The sequence below is a fragment of the Opisthorchis viverrini genome (genome assembly GCF_000715545.1).
Source record: "Opisthorchis viverrini unplaced genomic scaffold opera_v5_111, whole genome shotgun sequence".
NCBI classification, from domain to species: Eukaryota; Metazoa; Platyhelminthes; class Trematoda; order Opisthorchiida; family Opisthorchiidae; genus Opisthorchis; species Opisthorchis viverrini.
This window is the reverse complement of record NW_008751765.1, coordinates 457,379-477,740: the sequence shown is the minus strand read 5'-3', so window position 1 is coordinate 477,740 and position 20,362 is coordinate 457,379. Positions and strand designations below refer to the sequence as shown.

The following is a 20,362-nucleotide window of genomic DNA, read 5'->3' as shown; positions in this document are numbered from 1 at the left end:
ACTTACAGGACTTGACGCATGACCCCAGTACCTCGATGATAATCAGGTAACTGGCACTCATTATCTAAGCCGGCTGGTTACCTGTAACTGGCCTCTACAAGTTCACCACCCGCCGGTCTTATCCGCTCGGGTCTGCATCAGCACTAAGGGTTTGGCTCGGTGCGAATCCGCAAACCCTATTCGGATTCCAGCTACTCAACCTCGTTAGTCTGAGTGTGATAGCCAGGTGACAGTATTTACTACACATGTATTCCTACTCATATTATCGACTGTAATAACAAACGTGATTGTCAGCTGATTTCGCATTCTTCCACTGGCTTATGTGAGCTGAATCCATCTATGTTTGCTTCTTATTAGGCGGGGGAGGGGCACATCACTCTGATTGTTCGCGGTCTTGAGAATCACATTATCATCAACCCTGGACCGATGATCCAATCTGCTGCTTCGCATCAGAGAAAGTTTTCATACTGCTCCCACACCATCCATGTTGTGTCTTTTCTATTCCTGTTCTGGTCTGAAATTTTATTACTTTCTGGCTTGCGGATCACTGTTCCATTCTGTGGAAATTTTTGTGTTCAACTCTTGTAATTTAACCAACTAAGCGAGTGTCTAAGACGGTCAGTTTTTAGCCATGGTCGTCACGACAACCGTCTGCGGGATGCGGTCTATACTGAGGCCTCTCCGTTTCGGTTGTCACTCACGTTAGTTGCTTGGATGACAAAATGACTTTTCGCGGACAAACGATGCAGTGTCATGAGGGGGGTTCTCTGCCGTCTGAGGATAAATCTCTTCTGTGACCTTGAACGGATGCGTTCTTTCTTGCTTAAGCTCCTTGTTGATTTCTAATTTATCACGGTTTCAAATCGAAATGTCCGAATTCAGCAGTGTCTGATCCAAAGACGTCTGCTCACCTCACACCGTTTGCGCGGAGCCGATGCCAGCAATAACTTAGATCGGCCGACTTTGGTCTGTTCAACAAACGTGGCCATTTTCGTCGCAGTTGCGTTTTTCCGAAAACGGAGAGAATGCGGAGGAACAAGTGTGTGTGTGTGTGTCGGAAACAGTGATCGAACGAGTTCATTTCCTGATAATTGTGAGGTTGATGAAGCAGCGCATTGAGGGGGTTCTACTGTGCATGAAAGGAAGAAGGCCTTCGCTGCGGAGTATTTATTAGGAAAATGCCAACTGACTATTGGACAGGGAAGCAAAACTCTCATATGCATCTTGTCTACAAAAACTGAATATCCATCTTCTACTTGAACGCGCCTTCCCGAACTTTTCTGGATAATAATTGACTGTTGCCCAAATCCAAGCAGATGCTACAAAGCGACTCCACAAATTCCGCAATAGATCTCACTTTTCAAGAGACGCAAGAAAACATACTACTCGCATGCCTCCCCCATCAGTAGTATCACAGTTACACCACTGGTTCCTCATTAGGGTCATTTTTGTCTGTGTTACTAGCTCCTGGTGTGCTCCGAAGATTCGCATCCAAAGAGGTAACGATTTTCGCTGCACCCGCGTTTTATGGCTCCACTGTGTATGCTTTACTGTCGATATTATTGATTGGTAACTTCTTGCCTCGTTATCAAGTTGGAGATTAAACCATCAGGGGGAGGGGTTCCATCCATCGTGTGTTCAGGTAAGAATATATCTACCAGCAGCTCTGACGATATGAACACATGAGATGCCTCAATATTTCCAGCCCGATGTTGAATTTCACTAGAATCTATCATTTGCATACTCGAGCCTTCCGGAGAGCTCTGACTGCTAGTTCGCGTCATCGTTTTCTGCCAAGAACCAGGTTCGTGCACCGTACACATTACTCCGAAGAAAGTTCGCTGTTCAGACAAGGGCACTTGCCCGAGGTTGCCTTCTTGTGGTGCTTGTCACGTGTCATAGGCGTGATCGTTTTCATACTGTTCACCGTTGTGAGCAGCTAGACCAAAAGAGGACCTTCGATTTTCGGGGTAAGTGAACAGCACTACTTTCCCTCCACCCGGATGAGAAGACAGATCAGGAAACGGGTCTTTTGACCTCTCTTCAAAGGGATTCATTGAGGCGTAGCGTCTCCATGAAGGGCTTCTTGGTATACTCGATATAACGTTTCTGTCTTTTGGCATCTTGATGAGTAAAAGTTCCGCTTATTGAGCACGTTAGCGTTTGATTCATTTCCATGCGCGGGCTAAGGAACTACCTGTGGAAACCAAAAGCTCACTCTTATATCTGCTGATTCGCCAATCTGTGGTATCTGATGCTGACCCGCTTCTGTGCCTGGTGCCGGAAAAAATACTCACAGAAGGGACCACAATAGCCACATTCCGAACAAACGAGTGCCTCCAACTGCGAGATTACAGCGGTCTCAAGCCAGTTATAGGAGGGACGCTGTCCAACTTGGTCCAATGCTGACGCGCATGGTCTGGCTTTGGTACGAGGCTGTGACGTGCTGCATATTGCGGGGCCGTTGTCTGACCTTGATCAACGCTGATCGCGCTGTCTGGGTCTGATACAAGGCTGTGAAGTGCTGCATATTGTGGGGGCGTTGTCTATCTGGTCAGCATCTAGCTGAGCTGAAAGTCTCAGTAGATTTCGGGCATTCAACGGTTGATTTCAGGAATCTGACCTTCCTGGTACATACCAACCCCCAACCTGCTTCTCAATTTACCCGGTCAGGATAGGTTTCTCACCCTTTATCATCCGAGTATCTGATTTGAACAAAAATCCATCTGCCGTATCGATGTTTCTGTCTTCCGACCATCTCAGAGACAGTCATAGAGCCACGGACTGGGTGAAGTCCGTCGGTAGAACTTCACCGGTTATGATAGCTCTTGTATAAACTTGGGTGACCTCACAATGCCTAAGTCCGCGTGCTTTCGCGTTGCTTGGTAGCTGTGCACTACATCTGAGCGCTTTGATTGGTTGTGAGGTGCTTGCGTGCACTGAATCACTGGATCTTGTTTTTTTCCTGGTAGTCCAAACGATTGGCTAACTCTTGGATCTCCTGTTTCTCTAATCGTGATGGGCATATCTCTCACCGAATTGGCATCGATATTTTGTCTACTTGTAAGCCAGAGTAGTAGTTCAGTCCCCGCGCGATTGTTGTTTCCTCACTGACCTCGACTTTCTTCTCATCTCGTGTCTCTACCATCTGCTTCGTTTTTTCTTTTCGTTGTAGATCGGCGTCGGTTTGGTCCTTGGCACATTCTTATGCGCTCCAATGATATTCATTTTGGCTCGAATGATCACTATGTACATGGCCGATCGTTCGAAGTACGATCAGCTGTTGGACAGTACGGTTGTGGACATTTCTTGGATAAGCATTGCTGGTTGTGTGAGTTTTTGAAACGAATCGCGTTTGTTTTAATCAGTCTTCAACGGAAAACGTAAACGAATTGTTTGAGTCTGTAGTCTATGTGATGTACTCTTCCCATCAACGCTTGGTCGTCAGTTGAAACTGGCGCATTCCGCGCAGAGACTCGATCTCTCTGTCTTACCGTCGCTCGCGTCATCTGCAGTCGCGTTGTCACTTGTTCGGTAGATCTGCAAAAATTCCGTTTGAACTGTTTGCGAAAGCAGTTGCCCTCCCCTTCAGTCAGGTAACCTCTGCTTGATTTTGATAAAGTCGAACCGCTCCCATTTGCAAATCAAACGGTTTTTGACGGGAGACAGTTGACTCTGTCGTTAAGCTGTTCTTCGACGTAGTGCACAGCACAAAAACCGCCTCATTTCTCAGTTAGCACGATATTGGAAACATCTTAGTGCATCGCCTCGACAGAGCACACTACTCATAGGGTTGTTGAATACTCTTCGACAATGCACGAGTGATGTTCGGCAATGAAACAGCGATGTTGCGCCTTATCGTCATTATTAGCGGTAAGCATTTCAGTCTCTGATTGGCCCCAGGATGGGCGAAACCGGTCGGGGGCTGTCTACAAATTTTCAGCAACCTTATGTATTACAAAGATATACATGTATCGCGATATCCCGAATATCGCAGCAACTGAAACATGAGGCGGCTCGGTGCAACCTAGTCAGAAGATACTATAAACAAGAGATTCAGCTGGGTTCCAGATGAGTTTTCCGTCAAAATGGGTGAATGGAAGTAGGTTTTTATAGGCTAGACTCACCAGTAGTCGCCTGTCCAAGACTGAAATTTGCCACTGATGTTTCTTTCGCCACTCAAGAGTGAGGCTTTATCTTCATGGTAATCCGAGTCGCTGGGAACGTCGAGGAGTTTGAAAGAAGGTCCACTGCCTGTGTTCCAAATGACCTGGCTGACTGGAATAAACGATATTTTGCAAGGCATTGAGGATCGAACTGTCGTAAGGTTTACGACAGAGCTAAAGCAGGTTCTAATTCTAGAGGGAGCTGCTCATTGTACTTCATGCCCAGATTTCAACGGTACACGCTTCCCACTGCAGTCTCCCATGCTTCGTTTGTGGTCATTTTTCGGTGGATCCCCATTAAGCCTCTTTCGGGTTGAACTACCCGAGAATATCAAACATCTTTTCGGATGGACCCAGTTTTATGGGTCCGCACAGTACAGTGTTTTTTAAACGAGCTGGCTATATCCTCCGATCTGGTGATCCTCCATCGCAGTACGATGGTACTGCATACCTCATTATAAAGCCGCCTTGTTCACCTCTTCGAAGTCATCTTGTCCACTTGCCCGTCACGCAGGTTCTGTGCACAACATCGGGAGTGAGAGAGACGGCTCTATTCGTGGCTAGTACCCAGCTTACTTGTCGTTCAAGGCTGTAAGAGACGAACTCATCCGGACTTATTTTGTGATATAATTTCCCAAGATATCCATGTGGAAACCAGACAAAACATGAAAAAGAATATTACACAGAGTAGTTAAAGTTCCGAATGTCGGATTTCAGGCAAACGACCAGCGCGTGCTCACTTCTCAAAATATTCATATATATATATATATGCCTACTCATGAGAGTAGTTCGAAAAATCACAAATCCCGCTAACGGACGATCCAACGCTGTTTTCAACCGCTAGCATTGCACTTTCTTTTCAAAATCCTAGCTTGACAATCATTTGATTGATTGTTTTCTCTACCAGCCAAGGTCTACTTTGAATCAGGATGTTTCCGGTAGTTTTAAGCTGTTTCCCGATGCAATTTACATAAAATTCTCTCGTGCAAGATTATTGTAATTGAGACTCCGTGATATCAGTGAAACCAGTCTCAGGAAACGGCAGTAGGGAATTTCGAACCCGCGTCCTCCTGGCTAGTAATCTGAACACTTAGGTGCTTGACGACGAGCGGCTGATCAGAAATGTGATGATCTGTCACTTCGACGGAATATAGTACCGCAATTTCGAACCCGCGTCCTCCTGGCTAGTAGTCTGAACACTTAGGTGCTTGATGACGAGCGGCTGATTAGAAATGTGATGAGCTCTCACTTCGACGGAATATAGTACCGCCCGACCTTCGGTCGCAGAAACCACATCACGTGGTCAACTATTGACTTACTCCTTGAGTGATGAAGGTATTACTCGTGTTGCGAAATTATTCTGCCTCTGCGACACTTATGAACTGATGATAGTGTTGGTCTTTGTTTTTCTGGGAGAAAGAGACGGAGGATCACGTGTATATGTTTTCCACTAGACTCTTTATTTAACCATGTTCTCCAACATCATCCTGTGCATAGTTCTGGAAGGTGTGATCAACCCGTTTGGCAAAACCTACTCTTTAGTTCTTCGTTCGCATTCACCTGGACTTTGATTGATCGTCCAGTCTTCCCTCCCATCCGGGGACTGAAAAAGCCCAGTGCGACACTGGATGAATAAGTATCCATAGTATAGGACCTGTGATACGATCGAACCTCGCACCGTGGATCTTTCCGGATCAATAACTCAATGACCTGTCTGACAGGCAGTCTGGTGGTGTTCCAGCCACATGTGAGCAATACGGCGTCATCACCCACATCGTACATCGTGGCCTGGTTGCCATTGACCGGAAGGTCGTCGGTCCGAAACTCTGAATTTCGTGAAATGTGCTTTGCCGATGATTCTCAAACAGAAAGAAGTAACTGCACTGTGCTCTTCGGTTTCGCCTCATTGGCAAGACCAAATCCCCAAATGCAGTTCTATCGAATTGGATTTTACGGCACCTGTTGAAATTTTCTCGTAATCATGTGATCCGACATCGTGCATACATCACCCCTACGAAGAGATTTTGCCTCTTAGGAGTATACTGCGTGCATCGTTTCAGAAGGGCGTGGTACGTTTTGCTCTTGACACAAAAGCTTCGTCAGGCCAAGTGAACAGGTCACCCGATTGGCCAGGTTTATAAGACAGACGGGGAACCAATCAGTTAGTCAGTCTTCTTCAGATTATCACACTGGATGAGTGTTGAGTGTCAATTAATGGCTCTTGTCGGTTAGTGTGGTTGCCAAAATCTTGAATTGATGGGTTGGAGCAGTTTCAACTTAGTTCCGGTCGGTTTTTGTTCCTTGATCTTCCAATTCAGGGTGCTTCACTTGGTGATTCACATCGGGTGCCACTGGTGCGTTTTTGTTGATCTTCGTGGGCATATGAATGTTGCGACAATTTAGTTGAATGGAGGGGAGGTGCGTAAGGTTAACTGGAATCCAGATGATAACTACTCTTTCCTCGGATAATCGCACACCAACACGTGTTAGCTCGATTGACCCAAGGCCGTTCTCCACACGCTTACCAGTTCCACGCCTTCTATTCTGTTAACACTCGAATGCTTGGCGATTTCTATCGTCTCCGCTATCAGTCTGTGTGAAGTGGACCGTAGTCCTCACCTCAAAACCCCAACATTCTCTGTCCCGTGTCCAGTGCGTGTTCCGCGTTACTGAGAAACTCGGCAATCGTGGTGTGTTGCGCAGATACTCCAGGCTGAATGCCATTGAGTGTATTACGTAACTTGATGACGCAAATTGACAGTTCCGGGTTCCTGACTCGCAAGTTTCGCCCTCAAACTTCTACGGAGGTTTCGCAGTCGTTTCTGGCTACATTCGGTCGCTTGCTGTTTCCCTGAATACATTCATAGTTGTCCAATCTTTCCAAAAACGGACAAAGATCCTTCGTTTCAGAAAGTAAGTATACTCGGATAAACCTGATAAAACTTGTAATTACAATAACACGTCGGAAGAGAGGACACCAGGGGGAGCGGATTTTCGATGGCCCTTCCCAAGAGGTTCCACACCAATTCCAGATCGCGTTCAACATTTTACCGGGCTTACGTTTGAGGAACTACCATGCGCAATAATAGAAAATCATTAAAAAGAAAGATTATCGCTCGGCTGTAGCACCCGCACGCCGCCTAGTACCCATACCATCCAAAGGAAGCACGAGGACGGAGGTAATGCCAAGTCGCCCAAATCTAGATAGAGATAGCCGAGAAGCAGATGCTGGGTTCGAACCATGGACCTTTCATCAGTAGTATCTTACCTTGGCCATACTTCTATTCAAAATCTTGTCATTCCGTTGGCTTTGTCTCTTGAATCTTCATTGTTCGCAGTGCAGTGGCACACGCCAAACATGATTTATGGACCACTAATTGCTAGATCAATCGTGGTGAGACGGAAAACTGTGGATCAGGGCTGCGAGTGGTGGTATCTTTGCCTTTGTGGATTCCACATGTTACGCTACGCAGAACGTAATCTACCTCGTTACTGTTTTCATACGAAATCTAGTTTCTTCCTCCAGAAGAGTGTATAAAGTTCTTCCGTTCAGACCTACCCCTCATCACCGTCCACAACGTAACATCAATGTTCAACGATGATACTTCGCTGCCGTATAACCATGATTTATCTGAAGAAAAGAATAAAAGTGGGCGGGGAAGGGACTTGGTGCTATCCTACCACAATAACTCCGAGGTTCATACACTTCCAGCTACTCATTCAGGCAGTCTGGACAGAAACTGACGCCACAAAAGCCACTGACACCAATCAGCAGTCATATATTGCAGCATCTCCAACTGGGCGCAGTGGGGATTACGTGGTCCCCATCCTGGTAGGCCGGTCGTTCCCACAGCACCCAGACTTTTTTTTCATTTTCCTGTGTCATGTCAAATGTTAACCACCCCTCTGCTCGCGCCACTCTTAATTGGGTGCGGGAAACGGCACTGTCTTCGGCAAACAATGGTTCGGCATACGCAACACATGTCCTAACCAACGTAGCTTATGTCGCTGGACACAGTCCTCAGTGGAAGTCCCCGTTGCACAACCCAAGACTCGCTTTCTAAGTGCCTCGTTGCGGATTCCCGGACACCGACAACGGTTGTCGAACACCTGAAGACTTTTCAGTTCCGTTGCTCGAACAGGCCAAGTCTCACAGCCATACAACAAAACAGCCCGCACTGTAGCTTGATACACACGTCCTTGTGATTCAGAGATGTACCACTTTGACTTCATAGGTGTCTCATTAACAAACGCGACCCGAGCGAATTCGTGCACATTCCACAACTTTGAGCGCCTTCCCCTGGATTGCAAGTGGCGTGTTCAGTGGCTACACGTCCACGAGCATTACTTTACACCATGTGGGTGCAAAATGCATACCAAAGGATCGGATGACTTTGGTCACTTCATCCAACAACACCTGCGCCTTGTCCTCTTCTTTGAAGACGAGAATGGTATCATCCTCCAGATTGACAAGGTTTTTTCGTCACAGGCCATTTGAACACCAGGATCTTGAAGACCTTTCGTCGTTCTTCTCATCGTCTCATTGATCGTGAAAGTAAATAAGATTGGAGACAGTGGGCGCACCTGACGGATACCGCCTCGTGTACGGAAGCTTTTGGGGAGCACCCATCGCCGCAAGTCAGATTACGTGCTACTCATCAGCATACGTCTTCTGGTCGTTCGCTGAAGTTGATCTCACGTTTTGTTGTCTCAACAGTGTTTTGACTAGAATACTGGCGGAATTGACAGCAAAATCAACCATCCCACAAGTCGTAAAACATGAAATCTGGTTTGCACACAACACACTACTCACAAGGTTGCTGAAAATATTCCGACAGCTCATGATTGGTTTGGACCTGCTTGGGACCCATCAGGTAGGCACAGTCTCCAGGTTTCCGTCATTCTTGTGTTCTACTTGAACCTAAATTGAGCGAAGTTCGAAGAATACACTCATATTCTTAGCAATTTAATTTTCACGGGGAAGTCACGTGAATTCCAACGAATGGCAACTCTGCTGTTTGGTTCTAAATATGAAATTTTCCCTTCTTCTCTGCCTGTTTTCACTCGCCCCTTAGGTCTGGACTTTGTTCATACTGCTCCTGAGCCGCAAAGCATTTCGCGTGCCTCACCGCTTCACGTGTTGTTACCTGCTATGCATAGTGCTGTCCTGCTTTGGTGTTGTGCTTGGACACTTTCTAAATCGGACCATGTTTGATGCCGACGGCCGTCTGATTCCAAACGGTAAGTCACTACTTGTGTTATATCTGCTGATTCGCCGGCCTGTGGTATCTGCTGCTGACCCGCTCCAGTGCCTAGTGTCGGAGAGCAAAAGACTCACGGGAGGGGACACAATAGCTATATTCCAAAAAAGTGGTTGCGAGAGTCCGAGTGCGTGCGAGTGCCTCAGGCTTTTTATTGGAAGGACACTGTCTGAACTTGGTCCAATGCTGACGCACACGGTCTGGCTGCGACGTGCTGCATATCGCAGGGGCGTTGTCTGTCCTTGATCAACGGTGACTCGCGCTGTCTGGGTTTGATGCAAGGCTGTGACGCGCTGCATATTAAGGAGGCGTTGTCTGTCTGGTCAACACCCAGCGGAGCTGAAAATCGCCGTAGATTTCGGGCATTCAGTGGTTGCTTTCAGGAAGCTGACCTTCCTGATAGTTAGGCACGAAATTTATCGTCTACTCTCGTGGTACGGTTGACCACCCCCCCCCGGTAAGGCTGTCTAACGTAACCGAACAAAAATTTCATCTCCTGAGACACTACATCCTCATGGAAGTACAACTGCTGCCACTGTGTAGCTCTTGATCTGGAGGCTATCGATCTGTCGGCTGGCGGTTGACTTGCAGACGTCTCAGACTAGGAGATATGATGGTGACATCCTCTCTTCCGGTGACCAAATGTTTTTGTAGGTTGATTTCTAAGCTCAGCGAACAGACCAACAACCAACGAGGATGACTGCTTTTCGGAACGGTTTTCTGCGTGAACCCTTCTTCTAACTTTATCGATTATATGGACGCTCCCAATGTGAATCAGTCTTGGACGAGATTTTTATTTACTGTTTTTTTTTCACATATATTTTCCGAACGCACAGTGCTATCTAGGACTCAGTTGTGCCAAGTTGAGATTGGAGTGGCTCCAAGAATCTCTGCTGCCCTTGACACGAATATCGTTACCCAGTTTCTGGATTCCGTCAATGAGTTAGGATCCGATCTACCCTCAGTTTCTGGACCAGAGACGTTAGTGTTGCGTGTAGAACATCTTCAGAGGCTGTTTGACCATCAGTGCGTCTAAAGTGTTGTGCGGGTCCGGTTGGAACATCAGAGGTATTCCAGATGGTCTTCAGGAAAGTCTAATCTTCAAGGATAGCTCGGCTGGCCACAGGCTACGCTGATTACTCCGTATGCCTCCTAGAGTCCTCTTTGTCCAGCGTGGGTTCATATTGGGACGAGTTTGCTAGTCTACTAAGTCGCGTTGGTAACTGCCCCATCCCCGGATGGGTGCCGGAACGAACCAATGGCAGGTGACCCAGACCCGTCGAGCTGTGCCACGCAGCTACTGGTTGTATTTTCTCAAAGCCGCTGCCTCCACTGCGTATCTCTCACTAACTGCCATACCAGACAACCAGTTAACTTTGTCATCAGTGTGCAGTTTGGTCGGCCGCTTCCAACGCTTGGCTCCCATACCCTCATTCTGTTCATCCCCTGTGAACGAAGCTGTAGCAACTGGAATCACCGCACTTTGATGCACAACAGCCTTTGAACAGGAAGATGGAACTGAACTGAACCCCGGGGGATTCTCAAATTCGGCCTTGACTTTCTCTCTCTCTCTAAGGGGATTTCTTGGTAAAAAAAATGGACTCGAAGCATGGCGATTTCTCTCTGAAGAAATCTTTGCCCAAAACCAACCAGCCACCATGTTGTACTTTTGAAGGTGTTGACAACTAGCAGTTGAGCATCAAAAGCCTATGTCTACTTTTTTTCGGTCAGAGCTTCTCGAAGCCTCTTGTGTCCGTTCCAGACTGTCAGTCATTCTAGCTCTTCTCTTGACCCTACCGGAGGCGCTCTCCTGTGCCCCAGGATCACTACAACCAAGCTCACGATCACTCTTTTGTTCACTTGGATGAGCTAAGCAAATCTCCAACTAGGTAACAGGCAGATACGAGAATCGGTATGGCTCCGATTACTAAACTTTGTAATATTGTCCAAGTGCGAAAGTGGCTTACCACAAGCTTTATCTGTTCCTTAGATGGCTTCTTGAACCAACCGGCGAACGCGCTCCACTACCTTCAGTTCTCCGTGTTTTTCATCGGCTGTACGGGGGCGCGTGTCTGGACCGCTCTCATCGCCCTTTCTATGTTCCTGGAGCGGCTTCGGAGCACGTGTTTTGTGCTGCGCAAACAGGGCTGGATCTATCTTGTCGGATTCGCGTGAGTTTACCTGCTGCGTTAAGCGGTGTGCGCTCTTAATTGACTCAGTTTGTTCCGCATTTCGCTGGCTTTCATCGATGCTCTCTAATTGGCCGTTTCTTAACTGTCCAAGCAATAGGTGAATGCGTTTTAGGTGAAATCCCTCCAGCCTACACTGCTCCGCAAGTCCATTTCTGGGTACCACCTGCTTCTGACCTCTGTCGTCCATTTAAGAAAGTGTCGACCATTCTTTGCGTTCCTCTAGGAGATAAACGAAAACAGTCCGAGTGACTGCCACGTGAGCCTTCCAAGAGTTTTGAAGAATTCTAGCTGCTTATTTCAATGATTCGTGCAAGATAGACACTCCCGTTGGGGGCAAAAATACCCTAATCTCCAGGTGATCCTTGTTCGTGGGGAAGGGGGCCACACTGAGGACTGAAAACTTATCCCATTTAATCTTGTCCTGACGATGTTGCCTTTCATAAGTATTCTGTGACCGACTGTATACTTCCGTTTTTTTTGACTGGTAGTCTCACGGTTTCCCGAATCACTTACTCCGCGGTCGGACTAGAGCTCGTCTGGTGCCGGAGTGTTTCCACCTTGTATGTCTGATGAAGGCTAGTCCTTTCCGCGGCGAGTGTATCCGTGGTACAACGTGTTATAATCTAATTACGGTTAACCTGTCATGCATCAACCGCTGAAGGGACTGATCCCTCCACAGAGTGTGGTAACCTCTCACGTGCTTATGAAATGACCCTTCTTCTAACCCTGCAAGAGAGGCTTTGTCCATGGAAAGTCTAGAAGGCTGTTTCTCGACGGTGTCGTCTACACAGCTGATACGCCCAGATAACGATAGCGTAAGTGCACTTTTGTACAGTTGACCTTGAATCGGTTTTCCTTGATTAAAAACTGGCTTTCCTTTCCGCCACCCAATTACATTCCATACCTCCCCATCTATTTTGTTATTTCTTTAGCACCCCCGTCCTCGTGACGAGCATCTTACTGTGCACTTCATCTAGGCAACGAATCAAGGATATCGATCCGGTTTTCCAGTACGGTCTCGGACAGGTCAGTCTCCGAGTTCCAACGTTCAATGATTGCCAAGATTCCTTTCTTTCTGTCGTGCAGGGACTTCTCTCGATAACTGACTCGGTCGTTGTGACCACAAAAAAGTCAGAGCTACTAACAACAATGTTTCCAGAAAGGTCCTTTTCATTCTTCGATTGCTTCTGGAATGTACCGTGCTTGTTTTAATTGTCTCACATAGTCTTTATTTGGACGTGAATAGTCTGACGTCTTGATGACCGATAAGTGAAGCCACTGTGCACTGTTCCATCCTTATTGGCAGTACGCATCTGACGGACCTCAGAGAGTTCCGAACCGGGAAGCTCCGTTAGATACGTGATCACCTTTCGACTAGGTGCTCGATCGATGATTTCTCAGCTGGAAGTCTCGGAATTTCATTCGTGAACATCAACTCGTGCGTATACTGCAAATTGAGTTGATTTATCGGTAGCTTCGACTAAAACTCACCTGAACGCCTCCTCTACGGTGTTGCTCACCGACCTTTTTGGTGTACTGAAAACCTCGATGACTGTTAAACTGGCATTCCAGTAGGCCATCCTGAATGTTTCTGCACGGCGATACTCTTGCCTGAACGACGGTGCAACGGAAAGATAGGTGGACCACATGTTTCGGCAGTCCCTCCAATGGAGAATGCCACCATGCATTGCTTTGGATGGGAACTCCTGTTCAGAGGTGACGGCTTTTACTAAATCTACTCTCTGAAGGGAGGGAACCATTCATACGGGTTGCTCTGAAGGCGGCTTCATTTCAAAATATCGATAAAACATGGTTTTCACAACGACACGTGTACTTGCGCGCACAGTACTCGAAAATTTCCATCTGCGTGACTTTTACAAGACGACTTTTTACATTTAGAAGAGAAGCATAATCTTTTAACAGTATACGCTACTGACGAAGTATGCGAGTAGTAGTGTCTGGTCCGGTGTCCAAGCTCCACCCCCGCATCTGATCAAAGGTGGATGCAGATAGTGAAGTTGTTGATTAATATTTGATTTACGTCCAGGAAAGTTCCGTAAAACGCTTGAAAATGTTCGCTTTTCATAAACTCCATGCAGGTGAGATATTTACTTCCCTGTCCAGCGGCTTGTAATAGTTTGGTTCTTGTTTTCCAACAAACGATTTCGTAATGAAGACTGTTCCTTATCCTGTGCATTTTTCGTTGAGTCATCTGTCTACTCACTAACGAAGTTGATTTGTATCAGGTGTAAACTTGGATATGACACACCCTTGTCTTTCTTTCAGGTGCTTTAGTTACTTAGGGGTAGTCCGCTTGCCACATCTGCCAAAACACCGATCGTTTCCGACAACCTTCCAATCACTAGCAGTTGGGCTTGGTAGTTGGTACAGACGTTGCCAGACCTCAAAACGTTCAGCCATACCAGGTTAATCGATTAATTGTCTTAACTACATATCCTCGTAGTTTTATCGTACCACGAGCGCCTCAGCAATGTGAGATCTTTCTTCCTGCAGGATGTAGACTGATCGAGGACGTGATCTCTTGTTTGGAGGTTCCGTGCTATCGATCGTGTTACTACCCGTCCGCCGTCCATGAGAGTGAACACCATGTTGACGGGACCTTTCAGAAAAGGTGGCATCTTGTTGAATGAGCCATTCAATACAGAATACTTTGGCAGATGGTCCGACTAACTGCATGGACTGACCTAGCCAGTGGCCCAATACGCTTTTGACTTGTTGTTTGACGGAATCACTTGACTACCTGTGAGCTGCCAGTCTGATGTTTATCAGAATAGTCGTCGGACCTTGCGGAGGAGCTGTTAATCGATTAATTGTCTTAACTACATATCCTCGTAGTTTTATCGTACCACGAGCGCCTCAGCAATGTGAGATCTTTCTTCCTGCAGGATGTAGACTGATCGAGCACGTGATCTCTTGTTTGGAGGTTCCGTGCTATCGATCGTGTTACTACCCGTCCGCCGTCCATGAGAGTGAACACCATGTTGACGGGACCTTTCAGAAAAGGTGGCATCTTGTTGAATGAGCCATTCAATACAGAATACTTTGGCAGATGGTCCGACCAGGTATGATCAACAATACTAAAAATTACGGAGCTCAAGGTAGCTCCCGCGGTAAGGTCCATGGTTCCAACCCCACCTGAATATCTCGACTGCTCCTGTTTAGGCTTGGTCAACCTGGCAGTATTCCAGCCCTCGGGCATTTGAATGGCGTGGTAACTGGTTATTAAAAGGGTGTTACAACTTAGTGATTACTATTTATTCAGGAATAATTACACAGCCTACAAACTCAGGAATACACAATTGACTCGAATCTTACGAAATTCGTGCAGTACCTCATCTCACCGAGTATTGGTTGTTCTCTTTCCCAACCGGTCTCACGATAAATATAGCTCATCGTTCCACCAACTTTTCTCCTTTGTGATGTTCTTCCATATTGATCCCAGTTTCATATTCTCCCAAATTTCACAAATTGTTCAGCTGATTGTCTCACTGGTCGTGTTGCTGGTGAGTCTGTGTGGAACTGTGCTGTTCATGATTTGTTACGTCCGTCTGGGGTCCGCGGAGCGAACTACGTCCCAGGCGCGTTGTTCTCTTGTGGTGAGTTCTTCCAACTCGAAGTATTTTTCACCTTTTTGATATTTCGAACGTGTGCAACTCGAAAATCAGTGACCCAGGGGGCAAACTGCCTGTTGACGTTATAGTTGGGCCCCTTTTCGGATAACAAGCAGTCGTGAACGGCAGTATCTGAATCAGCTGTGTGTTTGACATCAAAGGTAGCCTAACGACGGCTGAAGCGATCTGTACTCAAATTCTCAGACATCAGCTGTGTGCCCGAAAACGTTCTGCTCAGATATTGTCGCTCACGTGATCCGATTATCGCTTCCCATCCTCACGTGACTCTCGGTTTTGGCGACTAGTTTAACCCTTTGTGTTATTGATTTTTATCTTGGCCCAGTCAGACTCGGTTTTGATTGGTTGAATACCTATATATATATATTTGCTGACTGGATATCCAAACAGAGATGCATTGTCTTCNACGAATGAAGTTCCCGTCTTGACGGGACAACCTTATCTTGCATGGTCTTCAACTGTTTCGTAGCTCTGAAAGCGAGTTATTGCTAATGTTTCCGTCTGCAATATCTCGGCCGGTTGTCCAGATCGATAAACGGCTCTGATTGGAGAAGCTGACATGACACAGTGGGACGACCGTGTTCAAGAGTCGTGCTGTTCTGATGAGGACTTAGTAAGAGAACAGGAAAGTTCCGATTGCTTCCAAAAAGGTGATTTCTCTTGGCGAATGGTTTGTTAAACATGAAAGATCAGAGTTCCGAGTATAGCTTGTCATTGTAGCTTTGAAAAAAGTGAAGACACGATTACCGCTTCCCGACGAGGTGGAATCTAGGTTGAAATTTCTCGGTTAGGTTTGGTAAAGCGAAACCAAGTTCACTAATTTCCTCGAAACTGAAGTGAGGAGTGAAACCTAGCTGGAAAGGAGCGTACTACAAACCTTGCAACACCATTCCACAGTGGGACAAGAGCCCAAGAAAACTCAGTGGTTAGGACGCGAAATTACTGATCGACAGGCCCCTGTTTCGCATCCAAGCGCTATGTCTCTGGCGCTCCTGTTTAAGTTTCGGCAGCCTGATATTATCTGACGCCTAGTGCATATTTTGACCGTCATAACAACCCTCGTTCAGCGAACGGGTGTTACAACTGAACGACTGTGTATTTTATTTCATTGTGGTACAAGTCCGCGGTGTACAGATTAGAATTTCGGAGTGTAGAACAAAAATTCAATGTTTCTGTAAGTGGTAGACGTGAGACAACCAGGGCAGATTGTTAAAAATTGACATACTAAAGGGCGAGAATTCGGGAACTACAAGATATTCAATGAGGTAAAAGTGAGTTAGGTAGAAACTCAGAATCGTGAATGCTAAATGGGACCGGCCATCATCCATTGATCAGGATGGAAAAAGAATTATCGGGGGCGGGGGATTAGCTTGAAGCTGCATGAATTCTACAACCGGGGGGGGTGATCGGGGGAGTCGATTTCCTGAGATGTTCCTAGTAGAGTTGACGAGATTTTGATGCAGGTTGGTAGGCTGGCGGAAAGGTCCCCACGCCACACTCGATCGAAAGCCCGTAAAACGTCGAAGTGAGCCACTATGATATCATAGAAATTATCGAAGATCGTGAGAAACAAACTTCAATAGGTTGCCGGTAGACAACTGGCGGTCGCCCATGTGGGTGTTCCGTTGAGCACCATACAACAGCTGTTTGACCAGGATTATTGGGCCGGAGGAATATCCATCCAGACTTGGGAACAGAACGATGAGTCCGCGATCCTTTGGAAAAACAGCGCCCCACCACTCTTCGTCTTTAATTTCTAGTACCAGGGCACTGTATTGAAGGTCGGACAAGAAAAAAAGGGGAACGAAACGTTGTTTTTCTGTCCAACACTACTTATGTGGTTGCTGAAAACTCCTCGGAAGCAACTGACCGTATCGATTGGCGAATCGCTAGGAGAGAGTCAGCTGATGAGGTGAGTAAAACAAGCCAATTCTCGATAAATTGGTTGGACGAAACTCGCGCGGATGGGAAAAGTCCCGGTCATCACCTCTGCTACGCCGGGATCACAGAGGTCTTCAATCGAATTGCTTCCGCCGATGCACACGTGAATCTTAGAAGCCATGATTAAGTGTCTCTTTTTTTGGTAATTCTAACGCTTTGTTGGAGTGCTCGACCGCGGATGCTAAAGAAACTGAACCAGTGTTTTTGTTTTCGTTTAGAGCCCGAAGGAACGACACGCATCGATCACGGTTGGAATGTTGGTAGTTAAGATGCCTTGTTAATCCGTCCGCCGAGCTTGGCAACTTGTTCGCTCGTTCCAATTCCTTGATTTCGTGGTTGAAATTCCATTTTCCCTCTCTCTCGCGCTCTCTTAAACAACTCAGATAATTTATCTGCCTAACCCTTCTTGTAAGGTTCTTGGAACAAAAAAATCATTCGCGTCATTATCACTTTTCCAAAGAGTTGAGCGAATTCGTTCGTGAACTGTCAGCAACCTCATGAGTAGTATGTTTTCACCTCGCCATGAATGGCATAATCACTCAAACTGCATCTGTCGTCTCTCTCTCTCTAGTGTGTTTCACCAGTGACAGAGGATGGGGAATCCAAACAGTGGATGGTTAGCCAGTCGTCCAACGAGATCGGCGAGGAAGTCAATGGTGAATCGAGTACCTCCGAACCAGATGAACGTCAGAACCAGAGGCTTTTACGTGGTTCAGTGGCATTTTGCAAATGCGGAAATGCTGAAACCCGCCGACGATGTCTGAGGTATTGTCGGGCTCGCCCCTGCTTTATTTAGTTTCGTTCTTCCCAAATCCTGTTTGGAGTGCTAATTCTGAATGCCGGTCTTTCAGTCTTTCTGAACACCTTTCGGATCACATCTCCAATATCATGCTGCGCAAACGATCCGGGGACTAAATTTTAGTTTCCACCATTTTGATATCCTGTATGACCGCCTTAACAATTTCTTTTGAAGCATAATTTGATAACATCTTTGGATTTCTAAGTATTCTTCTTGTCGAAACATGAAAGAATCCTGGTGTGACGCTTTTTCCATCCGCCCCAGACATGTCTGTACTGCTGACTGTCTTCACGAAGAAGGACACTGGTTCCTGCCGGCCACCCGGAAAAATTAATAGAGGTCCACAGCACTCCACGGCATGTGGGAGGCTCGCGACTCTGTCAGAAGAATCAGATTGCTAGATCAGACCGCCGTCTGATATAGCCTTTGATCGTGATAGCCATCAGATGTCACCTAGCAAATTTTCAGTGTGGTTTGAGGCCTCAGAAAACAAATTGTTTGGATATGAACGCCGTCCTGACTTAAGCTTGTACAGCGGCGGTGGCTTTTCTGTCATTGCATCTTGAAGGATAACTGATGATACTTCCCAAAAATATGTCCCTGTCCGTACAATGAAGTCCATGAGATGACTTCACCATGCGATCATCACGAAGCCATATCAAACTGTTCTGGGATTTCAAAGACATCCAGGAAGTAATTTCGGCATGTGTCGAAGCCATTTCTGAAGTGTCCCGCCGGCATTCCTCTTGTCTGTCGACGTGAAATCATTGTGCCCTAGGGGATGGATGATTCTCGAAGGCGCCGAACACCGTGCATTTCTTTTCGGAATCCGAGTCGCTTGCTGAGTTATTGTGGCATGGACGTACGCACATCCATGCGTCTTAAAATGAAGGCCCGATGCATTAGTGACCTCACTCGTCTTCTTTAAGTCATTTCGTGTCTGTGTGTGTTAGGTGTAAGCAGAAAGCAAGAACTCATTGCAGTTGCCAGTCCACTGTGATCGGATAGCCGACGCAAGCAAGGTTTGACCACGAAATTATAGCAGAGAACTAGCGAAATCCGCGTGACTTGATTGGTAATAGTGGATAATCGTTCACCTCTAATTCCATTTCGGTGCGTGGCTCCCATACCACTCCATGGGGGCACGAGGGCTGTGACATAGCCAGGTTACCCAAGCCTAGACAGGAATAGTCAAGATGCCGAAGTTGGGTTCGAACCACGGACCTTCCGGTCAGTGGGTCGCGCCTTCACCACTGAGCTATCTCGCGCCCATGTAGCTGCGACCTGACGAAGGCCGGTCAGTCGATCGACACAATGAGGACAGTTACTTAGTCAGCTGTGGAGACGGGGGCCAAACCAGTCGCTTCAGTCGAGCATGAACCGGTCCGTTTGGTCCGGCGTGAAAATTCAAATGCGTCTAGCGTGCTCCACGCATGTCAGATACACGGAGCTCATACCTCGGCACAACAGAAGGTGCTGATGAGCTCCCATGAGAACTATACTCAAGTCCAGTGCTTTCCCCGTTTCGTTTGACCGATCCAGACGAATTAGTCATGGACAGAACGAAGACTGTTCAAACAAGAGTGATGTGAACGTGAATTCTGACGAAGACTGTCTACTGGCCCTAATAGGGATTTCGCGCGTATCCTCGAAAATCATAAGTGTTTCATGGTCCTCCATCCTTGTTCCATCAGCTCACTATCAGATCACACTCGACTGGCAATTACAATGAGTTCTTTCTTTCGGCTTATCTGTGACACACACAGGTGGACTTGAAAATGACGAATGGGGTCACCGGATTTTAGATACGTGCGCATGTCAATGTATCCTGATAACTGAGCGAGCGACCTGAATTCCGAAACTAACTGCACGGTGCACACCTGAATATTCTAGTCCCTTACAGCACCTTAATCACACACCGACAGCCAAGAAAAGTGCCACTGGGCCCCCTTAGTCCCAGGTTGGCTTTGTGTGACATTGAGAGGAAAAGGTACAACGGTTTGCGTGGAAATTCCGCGGCATGTTACGTTGAATCGAGAAAAGAAGACGACTAAGATAGCGCGATTACATCTGTTGCGGCTCTGTGAGTTCTCTTCAGGCACATAAATGCGCGTTACACCGGAGGGCCAGATTGCGATATGTTCACTGAGAGAATTTGTCCTGCAAGTTAGTTAGTTAGTCATGGTTCCAGAGGTTGGCTGGCCTCAGGAGGATCATCATCGTCATCACCATCGTCATCATCATCATCATTTTGAGGGCGCAGTTCGACTTAATGAATCAGACTTCCGACAGTTTGGAACGTTTCTGTGTATGTGGCATTCATTTCCGGTTGCAAAATCGAGGACTATATATA

General features: G+C 46.8%; 4 protein-coding genes across 4 annotated transcripts in view; 2 read left to right on the top strand and 2 right to left on the bottom strand.

Moving 5' to 3' along the window:
- Positions 1–18,006, top strand: part of T265_05655 (hypothetical protein) — a gene marked incomplete at both ends in the record, with an annotated part of 62,233 nt that extends 44,227 nt beyond the window's left edge. The window contains 4 exons of the mRNA XM_009170720.1: positions 3,176–3,331; positions 9,242–9,407; positions 15,117–15,236; positions 17,782–18,006. Of these exons, the coding sequence (XP_009168984.1) occupies positions 3,176–3,331; positions 9,242–9,407; positions 15,117–15,236; positions 17,782–17,831 (492 nt within the window). The remainder of the gene's footprint in view (positions 1–3,175; positions 3,332–9,241; positions 9,408–15,116; positions 15,237–17,781) is intronic.
- On the bottom strand, positions 1,560–1,784 carry T265_05657 (hypothetical protein; the record flags this gene model as incomplete). Its single annotated transcript, XM_009170722.1, has 1 exon — positions 1,560–1,784. One exon carries the CDS (start codon positions 1,782–1,784, stop codon positions 1,560–1,562), a length of 225 nt encoding a protein of 74 aa, XP_009168986.1.
- T265_05656 (hypothetical protein) lies at positions 13,107–13,379 on the bottom strand (the record flags this gene model as incomplete). Its single annotated transcript, XM_009170721.1, has 1 exon — positions 13,107–13,379. One exon carries the CDS (start codon positions 13,377–13,379, stop codon positions 13,107–13,109), a length of 273 nt encoding a protein of 90 aa, XP_009168985.1.
- Positions 18,007–20,115: 2,109 nt separating the features above from the next.
- T265_05653 (hypothetical protein) overlaps positions 20,116–20,362 on the top strand; it is a gene marked incomplete at both ends in the record, with an annotated part of 17,503 nt that continues 17,256 nt past the window's right edge. The window contains one exon of the mRNA XM_009170718.1: positions 20,116–20,175. Within this exon, the coding sequence (XP_009168982.1) occupies positions 20,116–20,175 (60 nt within the window). The remainder of the gene's footprint in view (positions 20,176–20,362) is intronic.